This window comes from Phycodurus eques, chromosome 7 (genome assembly GCF_024500275.1).
Source record: "Phycodurus eques isolate BA_2022a chromosome 7, UOR_Pequ_1.1, whole genome shotgun sequence".
NCBI lineage: Eukaryota > Metazoa > Chordata > Actinopteri > Syngnathiformes > Syngnathidae > Phycodurus > Phycodurus eques.
The window spans coordinates 28402568-28426892 of record NC_084531.1 but is presented as its reverse complement, the minus strand read 5'-3'; the positions used below and the strand labels follow the sequence as shown (position 1 = coordinate 28426892).

General features: G+C 43.2%; 1 protein-coding gene across 1 annotated transcript in view; it reads left to right on the top strand.

The window, feature by feature from the left end:
- Positions 1-24325, top strand: part of LOC133405443 (neurobeachin-like) — a 132172-nt gene that overhangs the window by 102821 nt on the left and 5026 nt on the right. The window contains exons 18-27 of the mRNA XM_061682373.1: positions 4308-4460; positions 7404-7571; positions 14061-14150; positions 14973-15150; positions 16278-16349; positions 16455-16610; positions 17541-17711; positions 22087-22188; positions 22302-22498; positions 23356-23507. Coding sequence (XP_061538357.1) covers positions 4308-4460; positions 7404-7571; positions 14061-14150; positions 14973-15150; positions 16278-16349; positions 16455-16610; positions 17541-17711; positions 22087-22188; positions 22302-22498; positions 23356-23507 — 1439 coding nt within the window. The remainder of the gene's footprint in view (positions 1-4307; positions 4461-7403; positions 7572-14060; positions 14151-14972; positions 15151-16277; positions 16350-16454; positions 16611-17540; positions 17712-22086; positions 22189-22301; positions 22499-23355; positions 23508-24325) is intronic.

Sequence of the window (24325 nt, the reverse complement as noted above, 5' to 3'; positions counted from 1 at the left end):
GCGTTTGGAAACAGGGTTCAGGGTTCAAACAAGGGGTTGAAGCCAGACTTAGGGTGTTATATTATTGTCTGTCAAGGTTAGTGATTTATGCTTGGATTTACGGTTTCAAATTCGTTTTTTTTTTTTTTTTTAGTTTTTTAAATTGTTTTAATTCAGGGTTTGGAACCAATGTTAAGGTTTCAAATTCGGGTTTCAAACCAAGGGTAAGGAAATTAGGGATTCGCAACAAGAGTCGCAGTTTCAAATTGCGGTTTGACACAAAGGGTGAGTGTTTCAAATTAGAGATTCCAACCTGGTTTATGGTTTTTAAAATGGACAACTCTCAGTTCGATTTAGTCCAGTCTACAATCCCAGCGCTTCAACTTTGACAGCACGAATCCAAAGTGAGCGTTTTCATGTACGTAAACGTGTGAGACGGCTCACGTGAGATGTTGCAGGTGTGCCTAATATTTTGGCCAGTGAGTGAGCGCACATTTTGGCTGCGCACTGCCGTACGCGGAAGACATTCGATTCATTATAAATGCCTTGTTCAAACAGAAACCTTCACACGGGAATGAATCCCCTCAACACCAAGAAGAGAAAAAGAAAAAAGAAAAAATCCACATTTTTATCAGCTTTTCAGACCAAAACTAAACAAAAAAAAAACAAAAAAACAGATACTCTCTCGAGTGCTTGAACAAAGAGCCGAAGCCTCTCTGGAAGAAAATAAAAAAAATAAAAAAAAAAAGGAAGAAAAGAACCCTGCTGATTTGCCTCCATTTTGCCTCGCCGCATAGCACGCACGCACGCACGCAAGCAGCAGCAGGAATAGGCGCTGACCTCAAAGTGTCATCCTTTTCCATCGCACCCTGCTAGCGGGCGCCGTAGCCGCGGGCAATTAATAAAGCATTAATGACAAGAGCCATTTAAAATGCACTCTTCCCCCCCCCCCCCCCCCCCCCCCCCCCACCGCATGTCGGGACAGAGGTTTTGCTCTCTCTCTGCCAGCCGTGCAGTCACACGGCACCCTGTTAACAAATAGCGCACACTCGGCAACACATCCGCACTTGCCTTTGTTTTTGCAGAGGGAGATGAGCACTACATTGTTGTTATATAACGTCGGCTCGGCTCTTCAGTCGCGCCTCAACTGCCGTCGCGTGTGAACTGTGTCTGAAATTCTGCCTTTGAAAAGATATTAATCATTCAGGATTCAGGCGCGGTCATTCCAAAATGGGTTTGTCATGCGCTGCATTCTACCGCCAGTCTGTTCCTAATATTTTGTCTACCCGAGCTTGTCGCAAACGTGCATCCAAATATTAGAAACAGATCTCAGTAGGATGATCGATCCAGTGGTAGAAAGGATTTCATCGGGGACAAAATATTGTATGTTAAACATCAAGATCATCAAGATTTTTTTGTCATAATGGGGTGAAAATGCTGTCATTTAAAAAATATATTTTTTTTTGGTCATTCAAAACAAATTCTACATACGTTCAAATTAGGCTTCCGAGGAACGATTCGGGATCGAAATGAGGGTTTTTAACAATGAAGTGTTAGTGTTTCAAGTGACAGATTCAAGCCGGAGTTCGGGCTTCAAACAAGTGTTAGACTTTAAAATGAACCTTTAGACCCGAGACTAGAGTTTCAAAGCGGGGGTAGGATTTCAAATCAGGTTTGAACCAACAGTTAGAGTTTGAAGCAAACGTTGTCATTTGAAATTTGTTTCAAGTCATCTTATGCATTTCAGGTTCGGGTTGTAAACCAGAATTAGCGTTTCAAAGGAGTGTTAGTGTTCAAAATTAGTATTTGGAGCTGCAGTTAGGGTGTCGTATGAGGAATAAGTTCGTTTTTGTTTGTTTGTTTGTTTTTTGTTTTTTAATGGTTCGTGTGGCGGCACGGTGGACGACTGGTTAGAGCATCAGCCTCACAGTTCTGAGGACCCGGGTTCAATGCCCGGCCCCGCCTGTGTGGAGTTTGCATGTTCTCCCCGTGCCTGCGTGGGTTTTCTCCGGGCACTCCGGTTTCCTCCCACATCCCAAAAACATGCATCAATTGGAGACTCTAAATTGCCCGTAGGCATGACTGTGAGTGCGAATGGTTGTTTGTTTATGTGTGCCCTGCGATTGGCTGGCAACCAGTTCAGGGTGTACCCCGCCTCCTGCCCGATGACAGCTGGGATAGGCTCCGGCACGCCCGCGACCCCAGTGAGGAGAAGCGGCTCAGAAAATGGATGAATGGATGGTTAGTGTTTCAAAATAGGGTTTGGAGCCAAAGCTTACAGTTTAACGTTTGCGATATAATGTTGGGTCTGGGCTTTATTCATGCATCAATAGATACCTTAAAATTCTGCCTGAGGGGTATTGGTTCAAATATATATTGATTTTGCACTGCCGAATATTGATAGATGTTCCTAATGTTTTGGTTGCCTTATTTAGCAAGTGTCAAAATGTTAGTAACAGCTAGTATGATGCAGTGCACTACAATATTAAACATATCTGTGTTTAATCTGGATCTGATCCAGATTTGACAGCAGTGTAAACAGCACAGGGGAAATCCAGTTTAACACAAACGGCGGACATATTTTGTTGAGCTTGTGCCGAACCAAAATGGCTTCCAAGGAAACAAAATAACACCCTGTGAGATAAACTCAAATTTTAATCCACCTCCTGTATTGGATCTCGTGCGATCGTTCCTCATGAACTTTCCAGTGCGTGTATTTTACCAGCACACACACGAACAGAATGCGGCGCCGCCTCGCAGTCATCGAGACCCGAGCCGAAGCGGCGGGGGCGGAAGGTCGTCCGACGCCCAGCGAACAGAGCGGGCCGTCGGGCCGCCTGATTCAAAGTCGTCTCGTTTTTCCCGGGGACTCGCCTTCATTAACCTCGGCCTCCTCCGGCAGTAACGACGACAAGAGCGAGCCGGGTTGTCCGACCCCTCGCTGGGGTCACCTCTCAAGTCAGATGGAAACAACAATTCAACGACCCCGTCATGAACGGCCAATCTCTACCCACGCACACACACACACACACGCACACGCACACACACAACATTCCTGGTGTGCAGATGCCTCATTGCGTCGACATTTCTCGTCCTCTCACGGTTGCATTGAACCGCAGATTGGAAACACCAGTCACGCCTTTCTTTAAAGGGACGGTAGCGCATATTCGAGCCTTGTCAATCATGATGTTGTATTTCAATGCGCGGGATTCCAGCAGGTGTTGCCTGATGCTTCCTCCACTGTCAGATCGAACAACAACAACAACAACAACGACTCAGTTCCACTTCCATTTAACACGCTAACACCTCAGTGTTAAAAAAAAACAACAAAAAAAACACCACGTCTCACTTTTCACATCCCGCTGCTTGGTGTGGTTGTGTTACCTTTTCACCTGCCTCTCGGTGGGGTTTCTTCTTGGTTTTCTGTTTTATTCTTTTATTCTGTTCGGTTTCGTTAGTTTTTTCAGGCAGTTTTGAAATGTACTGTCAAACTAAACATAAAACTGAGAGAATTTCACATTGCGCATTGAAAACTAACGCATAACTTTGCCTGAAAAGTCCACTAGCTTAATGCTGACATATAATGGGAAATGCCACAGATGAGCTAACGAATCGCATCAGCGTTCTATCCCTTTAACAGATACTTGAACACAAGCAGTGGAGCAACGCAAGTCGACAGATAATATAAAACTACTCACAGGCATATATTCTTTATCCTCCGCAAAGAATGACTAATAATATTGCGGCTAACTGAGCAACTGTTACAGCTCCTCCATTTATACTCATTAATCTGTATTATACTGCCCCAAGGTGGCCAAAACGGGAACACCAAAACAGGCAGCACAATGTCCATTGAAATGAAGCAAAAAAATCTGGAAAAAAACTGTTTAATTCCTTACGTTCTATTTAATTATGTTATTAGTCTATGTTTTTATAAATTCAAATGTGCTGTTTGTTTTTTGGGAGGCTGGAATAGATAGTAGTTTCACATGACAGTGATATGAAGTTTTTTTTTCATTTGGCTTTTTAAAAAGTTTTATTTCCATGGAGTGATGTGGATGTGGATTGATTTAAAAGGGTCATCATGCAAGTTTTCATAATTTAGTGAAAGTTCCCAAATGTTTTCATAAAAACCGTCGTCCATCAAAAAAAAACAAAAAAACTCTACATTTAAAAAAAAAACGTGATGAGCAACAACTGTAGTAAATAATATTAACCCACACATTTGTGAGATTTCTACTAATTTTTTTTTTTTTTTTTTAATTTTTATGCATGACATCCTACGAAACAAAACTGACCATTGTAATCGCAACTCTTCCGCCACGCAGGAGCTGATCCCGGAGTTCTTCTACCTGCCGGAGATGTTGGTCAACGCCAACGGCTACCATCTGGGAATGCGGGAGGACCGCGCCATGGTGGGCGACGTGGACTTGCCGGTCTGGGCCAAGACCCCCGAAGACTTCGTGAGGATCAACAGAATGGTGAGGATCGGAAAATTCCAGACTTCGCTAGCCTGTTTTATATGCAAGTATGGAAGGAGTGCAAATGTGTATTGAAAATAATAATCAACCCAAAAACAATACAAATCCTGTTGTGAAACAGTACACAGTTCACTCAAGGCTTATTGTAATCTTGATTAGGCAAGAGGATTATTATTGTTATTCACTATTATGAATATTGTTCAATGTTTCTTTATTTGATCTATTTTTAAATTATACACTTTTTATTTTTGAAAAACTGCATTCCATATTTTCGAGTCAATTCACAAAATGTGTGCATATTTTTTTCTGTTTTTACATATGTATTTTTAACCATATTTTCTAGCTAATTCACAAAAATATACTTTTCATCTCCTTTTAGTTTTGCAAATTATATTGTATATTGTTGATGTATTTTTTTTTAGAAATCCACCATATTTTCCAGTTAATTTGCAAAAATATATGGTTCTTCTTTGTATAATACAATCACCATATTTTGTAGAACATTTGGCAAATGGTTATAACATTTTTTTTATTATTGTACATTATCGATTTTTGTTTTGTTTTGTTGACTTGGGAGTTTAGCTTGTATCATTTTATATTTTGCAATTGTTTATAGAAAGATAATTCATCATATTTTCCAGTAATATGCTAAGATAAATCGATTTCTATATTTTATATAATAGACTACGATCTATCGCCTATCACCGTCATTTCTAATGAATTTGCCAAATTAATATTTATTTATTTAATATTCATTTTTTAATACTTTTGCACATTATGTATTTTTTTTATACATTCACCATATGGTCTTGGTAATTTGCTCAATTAACTTTTGTATACACATTTTTTGTAATTTCTTTGTATATAGTATAATTTAAAAAAAAAAAAATTTTTTTTTAGACCATTTTTTAATTTTTTGCATATCATGTATTCATCCATCCATCCACTTTCTGAGCCGCTTCTCCTCACTCGCGTCGCGGGCGCGCCGGAGCCCATCCCAGCTATCATCGGGCAGGAGGTGGGGTACACCCTGAACCGGTTGCCAGCCAATCACAGGGCACATACAAACAAACGACCATCCGCACTCACATTCACACCTACGGGCAATTTAGAGTCTTCAACAACCGAGCATGCATGTTTTTGGGATGTGGAAGGAAACCGGAGTGCCCGGAGAAAACCCACGCAGGCACGGGGAGAACATGCAAACTCCACACAGGCGGGGCCCCGCGGGGATTGAACCCGGGTCCTCAGAACTGTGAGGTGACGCTCTAACCAGTCGTCCACCGTGCCGCCCATATCGTGTATTTTTTCATAAATTCACCATATTTTCTCGTTAATTTGATAAATTAGCATTTCTGTTTTTTTATTTTTTTTTTTTTTTTTTTTCTTTTCTAATTGTGTGTTGAATTAAAATAAGTTATTTTAGTTTCTAATGAATTATTTTTTTTAAATTTTAAAAATGGCTTTTTTTCCCCAAACTTGGAACGTTTCCAGAAACGGAGCCCAATGTTTGAGGCTGGCGGGCGGCCAAGCAGTAAATAGTCCACAGGTGCGAACGTGGTTGCGGAAGGTCGCGTGTGTGTAAATGTGCCCTGTGATTGCCCCGGCTGACCACACCCGGGGGTTGACCCCCGCTCGCTCCAGCTCACCCGCGACTCTAATGAGAAACACCGCTGATGAAACATTTTCCATCCTTTTGCCATCTTTTTTGGGGAGTATTTTCTTTTGTGGAGGTGAGCTGGAGGAACACGCTCGACCTTTTCAGCCGGAGTGACACAGCCGGTCTGCTCATACGGAGGTGACCTTTCTTTAATCTGCGGGCCCCGCTGGAGACGGATGCTCGCATCCCTCAACGTGCGCCGATGGTCCTCGCTCCGCAAAACCCTTCGCCATCTTCCCCCCTGCCGCCATGTTTGTGTTCTTTTGTTCTAGTCTGCAGCACTCTGGCCTCCTTTATGATTTCATTTCGGTCTCCTTCCTTCTCATTCGCTCTCCCCCGCTTCCTCCCACTTCCCATCTTTGCATGTGCCACTTCCGATTGTGGTGACATGCCCTGTGGCAAACTGTGTGCGTCCGTGCGTGTGCGTGTGAGAGTGCAGCCTTTGTTACTAATGGCTGATTTTTTTTTGTGTGTGTTTTTTTTTTTTTTTTTTATTGCTCTCCACGCCGCTTCCGCCAACATTCGCATTGTGCAGCGTACAGTAGCATTTATCAGCCTGGCGGACGTCTTATCCGCGCTCTCTGCTTACACACGCAAACACAATAAAAGACACAGTGGAGGAATACGCTCCGCTCTCGCAGGTCATTTATCAGGCTAGTTTTACACTAAATTGGATCCCTGTTAGCATCTCCGAAAATGATGAGTTGTGGGATTTAAGTGGGAGCAGAAATGTGAGATGATATGCGAGTTGATAACAGCACGACACATTCCTTTTGGTGATATTGCTTCTATTATTCTGTTCAATTGTTCGTTTATCTGTCATTTTGCTCTCACAGGTCATAAGATTAGGTACCCGATCCACTTAATCCAATGAGATGTTTTAAATATTGCCAGATACATATATATTACATACATCCTAAAATTGTGCATAATATGTACAATTCAGATATTCGGCCTTGTTGACCTTGATGCGGGGACATTAAAAATATGGTTTGTGTATGTCCTCGGCGGAGGTCTGAACACCACTAAGTGCTGCCTGTTGCATTCTGGAATCTTTTTTATTTGTATTTTTTTCCTGCTGAGGCACAATTATTTCACACGGCTCTCGTTCGATGGGTGTTCCTAATGTTTTGTCCGGTGTGTTTTTTGCCGTCGCTGCAACGTCCCGTGAGGTCATCTGCACATCCGAGCGCTTCCGAATGTGAACGGACAACGTGTGTCATCTCTTTGTGCGTGTGTGCGCGCCTCTCATCTCTAATTGGCCCCCCGTGCTCGTCGGGCAGGCGCTGGAGAGCGAGTTTGTGTCGTGTCAGCTGCATCAGTGGATTGACCTCATTTTCGGCTACAAGCAGCGCGGTCCCGAGGCGGTGCGCGGCCTCAACGTCTTTCACCACCTGACCTACGAGGGCGGCGTCAGCCTGGACGCCATCGCCGACCCTTTGACCAGAGAGGTAAACACGGACACACACACACACACACACACACACACACACACACTCGCGAGTGTATATACAGTGAACCCCGGCCTAATCCGGGTTCGCTAGTCACAAATTGCCTCGACGTGTTGGAATGCCTTGGTATGAAGGCTCCCTCTAGTGGTACACAAAACTATTGCTGAATGTAATGTTCAAACTGTCCATAATGTTTACAATGGGTTAAGATTATTGTTATTATTTTATTTCATTTTTTTTTGGAAAGTGCAGACTTTAAATTCACGCGCTGTGTGGCAACAAGCAGCAGTTTGGCAAAAAAAAAAAAAAAAAGAAGAACCTTCAAGCTATTTAGTGGCACTCCCACTTGAAGTTTACGGTCCAACTGAACAGAAAACAATTACACGTTGTGTATCTCAAACAAAGATATAGTTCAGCCTTTCAGTCCGCTATCTTAATGCTAAAGCTAAATAGCGTCGACTGTGTGTTGAGGTCCTTTAAGCAATGGATTGAACATAAACGGTGCAGCAGCACATGTAGACATACAATATAGCAGTACTCACAGTCATGTTGTTTGTCCTGTGCATAGAAGGACTAAAATTAGTGTCGTACTGATGAGTTGAGGGAGAAGTTAAGATATTGCAATGGACCGTATCGCCACCTATCTGTCTTATGTTGCCCCCAGGTGGCCAATGTGGGCAGACCAGAAGGTGCAGCACAATGGCCATTCAATTGATGCAGTATGAGAAAAAAAAAATAATATTATTCTATTTCCTTATTTTATGACTGTGTGTTTTTTTGAAGTACAATAGTATGGAATGCTATTTCCCTCAGCAAAATATACAGTTACAACCTTTTTTTTTTTTTTTTCAAAGGAGTGCTGTAACGGATTATTGGCATTTCGCAAACGTAAGTACAGTGGTCCACTGTACTGAAGGTGAATTTGTGGTGAACCTTGATTTACTGGGAATTACTGCACTGTACAAGATTGGTCTCCATGGTGACCGAGCCCCTCCCACCCTCCCTCCCTCATACTCTTCGTCTCTCCCGGCCGACATAACCTCCTGTCTGCACGTGTGCTGGCATGCGTTAATGTCGTCTGTCAGTCGCTTTTGTGAAAAACGAAACAACGGGCCGTCATCCAAAGCTTCCCGAGTCGATTATGGGCCTCCTCCGCTTTCAATCGGATCGATGATCCTGCGATCAATGGGCAGAGGTCAGCCCGTCAATAGCCGAGCGGGTGCGTCTCCTTGTCCTCAACACGTTAATTGAATATCTATGAGCTGCGGTGTGCCACTTGTGAATGGCTTAATTGCGGCGGGGCAGCAGCTGCCGTGCATTGTGGGTCTTTTCTGGGATGAGTCTCTCTTTTCCTGTGATGTCCGCCATCTGCTGTCTGCAAAACAACTCATTTATATACTGTCACTTCCAGCGGCGCCTTTATTTATCAAGTGACCATTATGCAAATGGGACGCATCAAGTTTTGCTTGATCCAAGCAAGGGCCTTCTTCTTCTTTTTTTTTCTTTTTTTTGGGGGGGGGGGGGGGGGGGGGGGGGGGGAGTTTGTATTCTCTGTAGTTGCCAATTGTGTTACCGCGAACGCCGACAACACCGTGCCGGTGTCTAATTGTGTCGAGATCCACGTTGTGTTTGCGAGTCAGCTAATTGCAATCGTTCTATTTGACATTCCTTCAACATCAATTCAAACTTGTTTCGCACATAGAACCATGCCCCTTGTTTACAAATTGAAAAAAAGATTGCTCCTTCCATTATTCAAATACATGACTATTATTTTGGTGGATTCTTTCCGTGTCTGATGCAAAATAACATCGCGAGGATTTAACTGCACGTGCACATTTATAGCTGCGTATTTATTTAATAAAGATACCATTTTGCCAGAGTACATCGCAACATTTGCGAAATGTATGTGTTTCAAGTCACAAATGTGAGAACAATGTCCTTAAGTAAAAAAAACAAACAAACAAACAAAAACAACAATATGGCAGACATTTCACGTCAAGTCCACTTTTTTTTTTAATTTAGCCTTGAATCACAAAAGAGGGGGAAGCGGCAGTAAAACAGGCCAAAATCTAGATGTCGGGGTGTGGCAGAGAGCAAGAGACTTGTTGCATACAGGTTGCAGTTTAACCAAATCTTAAGCCGAGGTTGAAACTTTTTTTTTTTTTTTTTTTTTGCAGAGGCACTGTAGCTTCTCTCATTTTGGCAGGTAGAACATTCCAGAGTGCTGGAACTTGGAAGAGAGAACGAATGCTCTATAACCTGCCGACTTCTTTTATAGCTCGCGAATGTCACCAGAAGTCAAGCTGTTGCTGCTCGAAAAACGTTGTACTTATAGCATCTTTTAAAGCCATAGCTGTTTTTTTTTGGTATTTTTTTTTAAATGTAGTGAGGAAAAATGCCGTACAATCAAAATTCCAACACCGCTTACATAATATACCTATGCTACAGATACCTGATGCTGTTTTTTGTTACAAAATCTTCCGTGAAAAACATCTCAACATAGTTACTAAACATAACGAAGCACTGACAAAGAGCGAGCCCGCTAAATGTCGAGCGAACACCCGCGATATTGATTCATCCGGCTCCAGCGACAGCTGACGAATTGCATAAACGCCGTCAGGACCTGTCAGGAAATCCGAGGGTCCGTCGCCGCGTGTCAGGTGGCGCCCCCTGCTGGCGGGGGCAGGCCACGTCCTGACAGGTTCCTCTTCACGGGGGGGCGGGGGGGGGGGGGGGGGAACATGACAGCTCGGCCCCGGTTTCCGAGCATGTGGCCTCGCTCGGGAGGAGGCGGACAAATTATTCATCAGTGCGACTTCGTTCCTTGTCACGCAGACCGCAGACCCCCCCACCCCCACCCCCCTCCCCCTCCCCAATCCCTTTACACCCCCTCGCATCCTTGACTGCTTACGAGGTTGACAAAGACAGCAAAGCTTGAGTGGTCGTCAACAAAGTGTTCATATTGAAAAGTGTGTCATCACTTGACCTTTAGGATTTGAATCTTCTTTAAAGGGAATCAGATATCACCAACAAGTTAGCCTTGATTGGCATTGATACAAGTCTAATGAAGAAATCTAAGTCAAATCATTAGCCCCCGTCGTCAAATGTTCTCATTCCCGCGTGTTCGCAAATGTTCCAACTTGGATTCGTCGACGTTGTGGAACGTTTCGTTGGAAATGACGAGACGTTGTCGTCAAATGCTCTTTCTTCAAAAGTGAAATGTGTGTTTGCCATGATCCACCTTGAAACAAACAAAAAAACAAAAATATATATCAGTACTGGGTCGTCAAAGAGTGGCCACATTTTATGGGATGGATTCAGGTACGTTTATGCAGGTAAAAGCTAAGGAGAGCGGTTATAGTCTTCCAGCGTGCGTGCAACTTCTCCGTCAGTCTTCTCGGCGTGTCGTGTCGCAAGGCGAGCCCACGCTGCTTAGCGGGTCAAGCAGAGGGCGCGTCCTCCTTCTGTCTGACAGACTTTGATGTCGTGTGTTGTGTTGTGTTGTGTTGTGTTGTGTTGTGTTGTTTTACGGCGGTACGTGCGGGCGCGAGAGGAGCGGTCCTCAAACCGCGTTTCCGGCCCGTGCGCGAGCCATAGCTTGGCGGCCCGCAAAATAATGATATCGTTAGCCTAATAGTTGCCTGCCCACGTCATATTTCAACATTTTGGGGAAAACCAGAATGAACGAAATTTTTAGCAAATACATTGTTTTTTTTGTTTGTTTGTTTGTTTTGTTTTTTAGTCAGTAACAGTCAGTTAAAATTGACGTAGACAATTATGCTACTAGGCTAACAATATTATTTATTTACTGTATTCATGTTGTGCCCTTAAAAAGGATTATAATTGCCTGTAGATGCTACATGATGAAGCTCCTCAACTCACATCAACATACAGTAGGTCCTTGGCACTAAGATGCCAAGAGATGGCGCAATACTCATACTCAGTTTTGCCTAAACACAAAAACACCACTAGGTCCGTTTTTTAGCAAATTGTGTGGCTTTATTTTTGTATTCCCCAAATGTGCTCAGCAACAAGTCACGTGAAACTTTTGAGTGCAGTGCGACAGTGGCGTTGTGCCAGATAGGAAGTGACGGCAGGGGTGGAGGAAGTCGTTTTGGGGGAAGAGGAAAGCAGGCGGGGGGAGTTGTGGGGGGGTCTAGCTCGCAGGTGGCCTGTCCTCATCCCGAATCACTTGGGAATGTCCCGCGCCGCCTGCGCCGCCCTGGCATGTGCTGCCCATTGGCTGCGTGTGATTTTAAGCGGTGTGTACAGCGCCCACGCAAAACGAGGGCCGGGCAAACCCTGCGCGACGGACATCTGCGCACGCCGCTGCGATGGAGGAGCAGGCGCCAGTCACTTCCATCAAGATCAATGACAAACACACATATCTTTTTTTGTTTTCGCCTTGTTGGATGTTACCGCCGCCAAGTTAGTGGATGTTTTTAACCGTGTCAGTGGACAGGATTACACAAATATCCCCTCGGAAGTAAATACAGCAAACCCAATTGCGAAAAACCGTGAGTCATTGACAGCCCCCTAAAAATATTGAGAATTGCCGGTATTAATTGTTTAAATGGTAAATAAACAGCAAACTATGATCCTTAAACTGTTCATTGTCATTTCAAACTCATCATGCAACTTCACCCTGACAAAAAAAAATGCGCCGTGCACTCTTTGTAACTTCCGCTGACAACCCAGGCTAAACTTAGCTCCTCCCCAACATACAAATGTCTTAAAGAGTCGAGATGTTTCACTTCTACATGCAGTGAACCTTCGAGGACCAAGCCTTGTTGTGAATAGTTCAAATTTGCGAGTAATTGTGGCCCATGCAAAAAAAGGTTTGTAATTTCCCATAGCTGCCACAAGATGGCAGCAAATCTCTTTTTTTCTCTATTCGACGAAGGTATGGCCGGATGAAATAAAGTGCCTCTCCTCACTTCAACGTCAACACCCAAATGCCAACCGATGGTGCAAAACCATTTTTATTTTTTTATTTTAGATACGGCTTTGGCCTGAGCAAAAAAAAAAAAAAAAACAGCAAATAGGTGAGTTTTTCAGCAAATAACTGAGGCTAGGTTCCCCCCAAAAATTGAGAATTTGCGAATGCCAAACCATGACGATGGGGGACTTGATTGTACTTTCTTGACACCATATACTTTTATTAGCCAGGAATTTGGATCCATCTTGTGCTATTTAGGCTGTTAAGAAATCGACCAAAATATGGCACAATTGAATATACAATGCTGAATATGAGACACGACAGCAACATTTTGGCTTTTATATGCAGGTTTTACTCATTTTTCTTCATGTTGGGTTCTCATTGATACTATTTAGTTAAACGCAACATACTGGATACTTGTTGGGCTGTCTTCTCCTTTTTCATGATTTATTTCTATTCCCAAATCGCAACGCCATTCCAGTGACATTTTATAGTCATGGGAAAATGTTTCGCTTATCTGTTATTGAAGAAAAATATGTTCTTGATGAAATCCCATTAAAATGCCGCCTCTTCGAAAAAAAGACTATTTTATTTGTATCAGTTTATTTTGTTTCCAAATTAGCTCTTAAATGATGAATTTATATGAAGTTGGAAAATCCGAAATGAAAATGATCTTTAACCTAGAAACTGGAATTGATTGATTTATTTGACTGCACTTACGAAAAAAATGGGAAAACATTTCTTCTTTTGCATTTGAACTCTTCACATGTATGCTACGTTTTAATTAGTTGGAGATGTAACTGCCATAACAAAAAGCACAATATATATATATATATATATATATATATGGTAATAATATTACAAAATAAATAAATAAAAAAACTTCCAGTCGTGTATTCTTGTCGGAACATGTTTTCCAAGATGTTTCAGGTCGAATAAAGTCCCGCGGGAAGTGGGTAGGCTCCCCCAATGTGTGCTCGTGTGTGTCCGCTCGACTGAGTGCAATTCTAGCGCGTGGTGTGTTCGCCTTCAAAACAGACCCACATTTCAGAGCGTGTACAGCATCCTTTGACGTGACCCCCGTGTACTTTTGCCTGCCTCTCTACATTACCGCGCGTGTGCGCGCGCGCGCGCCCTCTCCTTTGTCTCGCGCGACAATAGCGCGGGACATCGCAGTGGCCGGCCTCGCCGGGATGTCACTCCAGGTTAGCGTTTGCGCAAGCGGGGGGGCGGGGGGGGGGGGGGGGGGCCTCGCGCCTGCAAATGGGAACGGTTAAGCCAAGCATGTTAATAGGAAAAGGCCTGTCTCTTCCATACTAACACTTGGAGGACTCTGCAGGTTGAGGAGGGTGAGGTGGAGGTGGAGGAGGGGTGGGGGTGAGGGGGGTTACCGGGAGTGCACCCCACTCTCCCAACTTCAAATCCAGATTTGCTCGCATTGTCAAGTAGCGCATTGACCCATCACTTTGACGCATATCCAGTGTGACGGCCGCCCTCTCTCTTCCGCTTTTCTCGCTCTCCACTTTGTCTCTCGCTTTCCCCTCCCGCAGGCCACGGAGGCGCAGATCCGGAGCTTTGGACAGACGCCATCTCACTTGCTCATCGAGCCACATCCTCCACGCAGTTCCGCCATGCACCTGGTGAGAGCGGAGAGCATGCTGGGGGGGGAATATTGCTCAACTTTTGAACGGAGAGGAGGTTGTGCCAACCCCACACCCACCCCACACAATTAAATTCATTTAATAACGTGTGTTATTAAATCAACCCTAGGATGAAGAGTTAAGAGTACAGCACACGTTTTCCATCATACCTGTTCTTTCATCTGGCTCAACAAACTTTTACATCATCAAGAGTCCTGTAATATTTGTTGCGTTCATTTTGCATTTATTTTCTTAAAATCGGTGAATTATATTTTATGTATTGTTTTTAAAAAAAATAATAATTTTGTGTTCATTTATCTCATTAAATAATTGGGTAATTGATTTATATATTTGTATATATTTTATATATATATATATATATATATAACATTTTTATTTCTTGTATGAATACATTCAATGATTATAATCATAAGGCATTTATTGTAACAATTTGAATGACTTTGTATTATATAATATTTTACATACTGCTTAAAAAAAATATTTATTTATGTATTTATTGTTTGTTTCGTATTTCCTCATCTAGAGTGACACTAACCCCTTTAAAAAAATAAAAATAAAAATAAGCACCATAGTTTGCCCACCTCTGCTTTACATCCACTTTTAACACCCTGGTTGAAATTCCGTTTCACACCCACCGACTCGACCGCGGGGCCAATGCCGAGTACGGCTTAGGCTACCTTGCCGACCAGGAGCAGATCTAGGGAGTGGCTACTCCTTGAGCCCCAAGTCTAAAAATAGGAACTTCAACTGCGAAGCCCCCATAAGAAAAAAATGGCATATTTTGTCTTCCTCCTTCCACAGAGTCCTCTGATGTTCAAGGACCAGCTGCAGCAAGACGTCATCATGGTGCTGAAGTTCCCGTCCAACTCGCCGGTGACGCACGTGGCGGCCAACACGCTGCCGCACCTCGCCGTGCCGGCCGTGGTCACCGTCACGTGCGGCCGCCTCTTCGCCGTCAACCGATGGCACAACACGGTCGGTGAGTGACGGCCGCTCCCATGAAAACGTCACCTGAGCCGGCGCCTCCTGACCAAGCGGGGAGTGTTTCCACATGTTGTCTCAAGCTGGCGCGTGAACCGCAGACCCCCCCCCCCCCCCCCCCCGCCCTCCTTTGTGCCCCCCGAGAAAGGGGCCGCCACCTCCGGGTCAGGAGGCCAAAGCAATGCTGGCTTGGAAATTGGGCCCCGGCTCAAGCGCACATTCGCCTCACACTTGCTTGCTGTCAGAGTGGAAAACACGGTGAGAGAGCGTCTACTGCCCTAATGAGGGCAACTGCAGACCACTGGCCGCCATGTTGGACAGAGAGGAAATGTGGTTTGGCTTTGACGACAACAAAAACAATGTTTATTTTATTCCTGCTTGGAATAAATTCATTCAGTGGCCTTTTATCCTAAAGTGTTTTTCCACACCAAACTTAGTGTTCACATTCGATATGATGTGTTCAGGATCACATCACATCGAATGTGGAAGAAAAAAAAAAGTGTCTGAGTGTGCAGATTGCCCGCGATGCATTCAGGGTCCTCTCTGGCATTGAACTTACACTCTGTGTACATCGTCCATGATGCACTCATGGTCCTGTGCACAGCGCTGTTAAAACCATGCGTGCACATTTCTGGCAATGCGTGATGCCCGTGATGCATTCAGGGTTCTCAGTCCACCGCAGTTTAAACTCATGTGCGCATATTGTCGAAGGTCCGCTGATGATTAAAATATGCATTCAGAGTCCTTTACTCGCCACTATTGAATTCAGGTGCCAGGCCAAGTTTTTTTTCTTAATTAATTTTTTTTTTTTTTTTTTTTTTTTAACTTGGTGTCCACTTGAGGGTAAACAAATTGGTGTGCACACTTAGCCTGGCCTGTGATGCATTCAGGGTCCTCCGTTAACGAGCCAATTTTGGCAAAGCAAGGATTACAAAGTCCAGATATCTCCTTTCAAATCCAGGGAGGAAAAGTCAAAAGTAAAAAAAAGAAAATAAAATAAATCCTCAGGTACGGATACCTGAGAATTACACTTAAGTACAGTTACAAAGTATTTGTACTTGGTTACTTCCCACTGCTCCATAGTAAGCGGGATCCTGACTCAAACTGGGCAACGTGTTTGTTCAGGACTGAGAGGAGCGCCAGGATACTCCCTGGAGCAGGCGCATCATCTCCCAATCGAGATGGACCCTCTGATCGGTGAGTTCTTCTTATGATTCCACACGTCCTCGCAGCTTCTCAAACGCATCGGCCGCTTGTAACGTCTGCTGTCGACACGTGTCCCGTGTGCCTTCGCCGCCGCAGCAAACAGCGCTGCGAGCAACAAGCGTCAGATCACAGACTTAGTGGACCAGAGCATCCGGATCGGCACGCAGTGCTTCGTGGTGACAGCTGACAACCGCTACATCCTGGTGTGCGGCTTCTGGGACAAGAGCTTCCGCGTGTACTCCTCGGAGACAGGTGGGCTGAGAGCGGGAGCGCAAAAAAAGGTGTGCGCGCCCGTGCGTGGAGGACGGCGTCAAGTGCTCGGCGTGTTGCTCTCGATGGCCGCTGAGCCAAATAGTGAAAAGATATGAGTTGTGGATGCCCTCAAAAATGTTGCGCATATACAGTAGAGTGCTGCCTTGACTTCCGAGTGCCTCCATTTACAAGTTTGTTTACGTTACGAGCCGTCGCTCACTCAATTGATTTTTTGCTTCATGTTCCGAGCACCCCCCGATACGGGCTGTTCGGTCCCCTGTACGACCGCAGTCAGTGTTCGTGTCCGCATTGCCGGCAGTAAGTCGGACTCGTTTCCGGCGAGGACTCCGCCGAGGCTGCCTTTTGCACTGATTCTGTTCATAACTTTTATGGACAGAATTTGTAGGCGCAGCCGAGTTGTTGTTGGGGTCCGGTTTGGTGGCCTCAGTATTGCATCTCTGCGGTCTGAAAACAGTGTCGTACTGAATTGTTGAGCTCTACTGTAGCTTAAAACTTTTGTTCACCTTCTAAATTTTCTGGATTTTTTGGGGTTGAGGCTAAAAACTAGTCCTGTGGTGAAAGCAGGCTGGGGCATGTACTTTCTGGCACAAGTCCCTTCCCCTACTCTGAAAACACCAAGCGTCCTTATTCCATGCAGTGGCCATTCGGCGGAATGGCCACTTCCTTATTCATTTTAACCTGAACCCACTAATATCAGTATAGTGTGCAATTGGCCATCAAACAGTGCCCACAGATCGGAAAAATACATCTCCCCTGAAGTATAATGTGTTTTGTGTTATTTGGGCTTCACTGTCTCTGCTGTTTGGCACCACGCGCGTAGCGAGGCAGCGGCGAACCGGACGGGATCCGCCGCCCCCCGCGGCCCCTTCTCTGTCAACCACCTCTTAAACCGATGTTTGTCCCGAGCAGGAAAGCTGACCCAGATTGTGTTCGGCCACTGGGACGTGGTGACGTGTCTGGCCCGGTCCGAGTCGTACATCGGGGGCGACTGCTACATCGTGTCCGGCTCCAGAGACGCCACTCTTCTTCTGTGGTACTGGAGCGGCAGGCATCACATCATCGGAGACAACCCCGTCAACAGTAAGTCGTTTTGTCTTTTTTGTGTTTGTGTTTCACACGCGGATATCCGATTTGATGAAGTTGACAGACGCTGCGACGGCTAATTAAGAATTTCGGCTCAGCTGCGTCCAATTAGCCAGGCAGAGCTTGTTGTGTTCGTTGCATCGGGAAAAAAGAATTCCCCTGATGCTCACGCTGTCTACCAAGCCTCCTCAACACTTGCGCGAATGTCTTCTTCTGCAATTAACATATTCAAGGCAGAACCTCGCATAACAGTGCTGATGTTTCGTCTCGGCGAAAATCATTTAGTTCAAACAAAGGTCCAAAATGTTCACATAAATCTAAAATTACATGGCGCTGCTTTTTCGTTTGAACTCTTCATTTGCTCTCTACGTAAGGATGCGAGGAATTGAATTGTCAAGCACACATTTACACATGACATGGCACCAAATTCAATCCCCAAGGTCCCAGATTAACCCAATAGCGCTCAAGACTTAATAGATAGAAAATATAGTACAAAATAAGATTTAAAAAAAGAAATAAAATGTGATAGCAAGGAATGCTTATTCCCAGTTATGAGTGTGTGCAAAGATGCAAGTGTAGCAAAAACGTGGATACAGCAAAAATACAAACGCAGCGGCTTGAACTTCTTATAATATATTCCCTGATATTTTGGACTAAATATGTATAAAGTGTTCGTCGTGCAGGGATTAATAGGGGTGGGGGTCTGATGCCGGGCTTACGGAGCGATGTTCGAGTTTTTTAGTCTCACAGCTTCCGGAAAGAATCTGTTCCTCAGCCCTGCTGGTCCTGCACCGGATGCTCCGTAGCCTCCTGCCTGAGGGGAGATGATGGACGAGACGGTGTGCGGGGTGGGGTGGGTCCTTGATGATGCAGAAAGCCCTTGTTCTGCACCTGCTGGTGAAGATGTACAGGCTGTGGTTGTGGGGAGGCAGCCTTTTGACATCCTTTGTAGAGGGTAGGGGGGCATCTGTCCCTCCTGAACTCCACCCCCATCTCCTTGACCTTTTCACATTGATGCAAAGATTGTTGTCTTTGCACCAGTCCACCAGATGTTTCGGTCCTCTGACTCATTGTTGTTGGTGATGTGTCCCACCACTGCTCTGTGGTCTACAAACTTCACGATATGACAGCTCGGGAATCTCGCTGAGCATACACAAGGTTAGTAGCGTGAACAGGAGAGTGCTCGGCACACAGCCCTGGAGGGAGCCAGCTCTGAGTGCTGAGGGTGATGGAGGAGGGGATGGTGTCATGGATCCTGACTGGTCTGTTGTGTTGGGAGTCCAGGACCCAGTTCCCCAGTGATGGACTCAGCCATACCCTGCAAACATGGAAAATGCAAGCACAAAACATGATTTCACCTAATTTTTTTGTCCTTCCTTGTTCTCCTTCTGTGGGGTTTTTGGGGCAGTCGGCCACTAACTGATCTTGTCCTTCCCCTCCAATTTGAATTGATGATGGCCAGCTGTTGTGAAGTTTGCTGCCGCCATCTAGTGGTGGGCGTCTGAAGCAGCCTGGTATCTCAGAGAGACTCTTATTTGTAAAATTCACCTATTGTATTTGGGTTTTTCCAGTGGAACCCATGGAAGCCTCGTGTGGAGTTAATCCTTTAATTGAGGTCATGTGAATAAAAAAAGGTGTCTGAATGTGTTGGATGATTAAAATGATGTCAGGTTCAATCACGCCCCCCCCCCCCCCCCCCTCCCTCAGCCTCACGCCATCACCAGGCGCAGGCGAGCGGGTTGCGGTCGTCCCGAGGGTGAAGGCGAAGTGGCGAGATTGAATCTTTTGTCAGGCAGGTGAGCGGCTTCGGCTCCCTTGTTACCTCCCCAGAGGCTTCCCGTGACACTTGTCCTCGTCAAAGCCCCCCCACATCATCGTCGGAGCAGCTGCTGGCAATGTCAGCGCGGCACAGGGTCCCGCGTGGTCTCTGTGGGCCCACATCCATCACGGTCCAGCAGACTGGACCGCCACAGAGTCTATATGGCCAACAGGGGGAGGGAGGTGGGGTTTAAGGGGGGTCAGCGATTGTCACTCAGACGTGACTGAATGGATTAGCCTGAAACTGTAGCATTAGCTTTTTTTATTATTATTATTATCTTTATTAGTGAAGCTGTGATGACAGGACTCTATGTTCGGATGCATCGTAGCAGGCTGAAATTTCTTTGTCAGTTTACGTGCCCAGTAGAAATCAATCAATTTTTTTCAAGAGATCATGTAAATGGCATAATGCGATCCGCTTTATCCGAAAATCTGATTTTTAGAAACCAGACAAGAGCGGCCAGATTCCTCCCTGATATTCTCGATTTATATGGGCATGTACAACCATTCATCAGATTTGTATTATTTTTTTTGTTCTTATACTTCTGAACATGTGTAAGTGGTCAGTGAAGACTTCAATCTTGTTCCTCTCGCTCATGGACGAACAACTTCCTTCATACAACATGTATGCAGACTGTGAAAGGAGAGGGAATAAACTACTGGGCATCGTGTGCGGCACAATGTGTAGAGAGCACTTCTTGAAAACTTTCATGAGAAAGGAATATATAAAAACTCCTAGATTACTCCAGATGTCTTTGGGCATGTGCACCTTTTGAATCTGATTTCTTTGGTTCCTTCATCTGCATGTATAAAAAAATATTCAAGTGTTGATATAAACAACGTAACGTGATACACTTTATCAGATAACTACCATTATCTGATATATTCGTACTTAGTGCTCCCCGATTTCTTTGGGCATGTTCAATTGTTTAAACAAATTTCTTTGGTTCTTTTACATCTGTGCGCGTGTAAAAATGCTAGAAAATGGAAGTGACCTTGTGGAATTTTTGGGGCAGAACAGTCTCTCGCTCTAGTCCAGGAGAGTTTTACATCGCCAAAAGAAATCAGGTGTTAACGATGCTTCCATAAAAAAAGTCCTCGGATCCAATTATTAGAATTACCCGATTTCGCTATCTGATTTTCATGGTCATGTGATCCCTGTGGGATGCATTTGTAGTTGTTTAGTGTGTCTACCCAATGAGATCCATGATTACATGCAGAAGTGTTTAAATACTGCACAGTGTTCATGGCCTAGTGGAGAAAGTGCCCTCACTAACCTCCACCTGCAACCGTCATCAATCACGGAGGCCAGTGGTCGTCTTTGCATTTTTTTGCATGACAATCTCAGAACTCCGCCTACAAACGGGAGCAGATGTGCGTCACGGTGGAAGTATGTCTGTGCGCTTTTTTTTTTTTCTTGATTTAGTGGTTTATTGAAGTTAAACTACTCTTATTGATTATATATATATATATATATATATATATTTATATTTGATTTTTTTATTTTTTTACATATTTCCTTTATTTTATATATGTTTTTTATTTTTACCATTAGTATTTTTACCAATTTACTTTTTTTATCTGTAGCTATTATTAATTATTCATTTGTGTATTCTTATTTTTTTTTTCCATATGATTTTCCCATGAATCGTTTATATATTCCCACGTTTTAATTGACTGCACGTATTTTCCCTTTTTCATTTGTGTTTTATTTAATGTATTTATTTTTCCATAAATATTTCCATGTACTGACTTTTCCAGCCATCCATTTTCTGAGCCGCTTCTCCTCACTCGGGTCGCGGGCGTGCCGGAGCCCATCCCAGCTGTCATCGGGCAGGAGGCGGGGTACACCCTGAACTGGTTGCCAGCCAATCGCAGGGCACATACAAACAAACAACCATTCGCACTCACATTCACACCTACGGGCAATTGAGAGTCTCCAGTTCATGCATGTTTTGGGGCTGTGGGAGAAAACCCACGCAGGCACGGGGAGAACATGCAAGCTCCACACAAGCGGGGCCGGGGATTGAACCCGGGTCCTCAGAACTGTGAGGCTGACGCTCTAACCAGTCGGCCAGCGTGTCGCCCTGTACTTGTTTTATTCTTATCAATTTATACTTATGCCCTATCTATATTCTCTGTAATTTTTTTAATATTCATTTTCCCCTTTACACTTTTATTTTTTATTTACTTTTCAATTTTTTTTATTTACTTTTTCTACTTTAAAGTTTTTTTATGTACTTAGTTTGAAAGTGTTTCAATGTTTTAAACTTATTTTTTACACTTGTGTTACCGTTAAAAAAAAAAAAAAAGGAAAAAAAAGAATTGACAATTGGACCCTGGAACAGATTATTTCTATTAATATTATTTCTTATGGTTAAAAAAAACAAGGTTGTGAAATATCAGGCCATTTTTTTCTGCAAGTTGAATCAAAGGCAAGCTGGGTAAAATTATGTCGTGACCACCGTACCAGTGACTCACAGCCAATTTGCCGCAGGAAATCATCCAATTTCAAATGATTTATTAATAGGGACTTTCTCGTGTCTTCTTGTAGGCGACTACCCGGCACCACGAGCTGTCCTCACGGGTCACGAGCAGGAAGTGGCGTGCGTGGCGGTCTGCGCAGAGCTGGGGCTGGTCATCAGCGGGGCCCAAGGTCAGCGAGCCTGCATGGCAAAATAACCGTTAAAAGAAAAGAAAAAAAAAAGAAATAAAGTACGATCGACTGGGAAAAACCAAAGCGTCGGCATGTGTGTTTTGTGTTCCCAGACGGTCCGTGCCTGGTGCACACCATCACGGGGGACCTGCTGCGAGCGCTGGAGGCTCCCGAGAGCTGGAGGCGGCCCCGCCTGATCTCGGTGTCCAGCGAGGGCCACTGCATCATCTATTACGAGCGCGGACGCTTCTGCAACTTCAGCATCAACGGCAAGCTGCTGGCCCGCATGGAGCTCGACGACAGCAGCAGGGTGAGGCTCGACGCCTCGCTCGGAATTCAGACGCTCCGAAATTAAACCATGTGAAAAGGGTTTATACAGTCTTTTGCATTTAAACAAAAAAAAACACACAAAAAAACAACTTTTTAAGCTATTTTATTCAGCTATTTCCCTGCAATTATTTGTATTTCTTCCATTGTTCAACAATGCTAGATTTGATTCCAATTGTTTCGTTTATTTTTTGCGTTTTTTGGGGTTTCTTTTTCTTCTGTTGTCATTTTGTTTTCTTCTTGCAAAGTAATAGTTAATCTCACATGAAATCTCTCCACACTATGGACTATTCAATGATATTATTTTCAGTTATAATTTGTCCCATTAACTATTTTCCATTTTCCTGTTATTTTATTTATTTATTTTTAAATCTTATCTTGATATTTTTTATTGACTTTTAATATTGTATTCTGTAGCTTTTAAATTTTTCACGTACTTATTTTTATATTTTATTTTCTATTTTTGTTCCCCTTTTTTTTGCGGTGTTGCTGTTTTGTCATGAATCATTTCTCTATTTGTTTTTTGCATTTACTTGACTTAATTTTGCAATTTTCTTTTTTGTTTTTCACCATTTTTTCATTCAATAATTTCTTTTCAATTGTTGTTTTGTTTTTACCATTTTCCCCATTTCTATCATTTTAAGAGCCTTTTTTTTAACTTTCATTTTTCTTTACTTTGTCGCTTTGTCCGTTTTTTTCCATCGACGTTTTGGTCCTTTTTCAAGGACTTTATTTGACGAATTTCATGTTAATATATTTTCACTTATTTATTCTTGTTATTTACCATGTATTTTTTCTTTTTACATTTTCTATGATTTGTTTTTATTTTTGGGGGCGCAGGCCATCCTTCTGAGCAGCGACGGGCACAATCTGGTGACGGGCGGCGACAACGGCGTGGTCCAAGTGTGGCAGGCGTGCAGCCTCAAGCCGCTGTACGTGTACCCGGCCTGCGACGCCGCCATCAGAGCCATGGACCTGTCACATGATCAAAGGTCAGCGAGAAGTTTCTTTGCTTGTTTTTTCAGCCCACAAAGTGGTCAAACGGAGGTTAATCATTTTATACCAGTCACAAAATAAATCTGCTGTTATACTAGTAAATTCATTTATGAATAGATATTTTGTTCTATTAAAAATAAACACATGAAACTAAGATAGTTTAATTCTAAATGTGTCCGTAGTATAATGAGTATAATTATAAAATTGAAACTGTAAATAAATAAAAATGTACGTGTTTAATTGTGTGTAATGGGTATTATTACGTTTTAATTAGGAATAAATGTGGCGGAAATAGAAGATAGTTTAATTAGAAATGTTATACTGTTTTAATATAGAATTAATTTAAATTTTATATTTATCCTTATTTTATGAATTAGTTTTTTTAACTACTAACTAGTTTTTATTTCATAATTTAATATTATTTATGAATATGTTTTCATTTTAAATAAATCCACAACTATTAATTATTTAGGTTTTAGTTGAATAATAAATGTGTAATTAGTATTGTGATGCACTTTTAATGATAACAAATATATAAAAATATGACTTAGTTTAATTATCAGTGTGCAATTTGTGTAATCTATTTTGGGTTATCAATACAAGTTAGTTTATTTGTAAATGTTAATGTTATTATACGCTTTTAATATTGATTTACATTGTAAACATATACAAATATATAAACTAAAACTAACTCCATTGTCAGTGTATAATGTTAATGTGTATATTTTGTTTTATAAATAAATTAAATTACAAGTTAGTTTTAGTTAGTTTTAGTTTCAGTGTCATTTTATTATTAATATTATTTATATTGTAT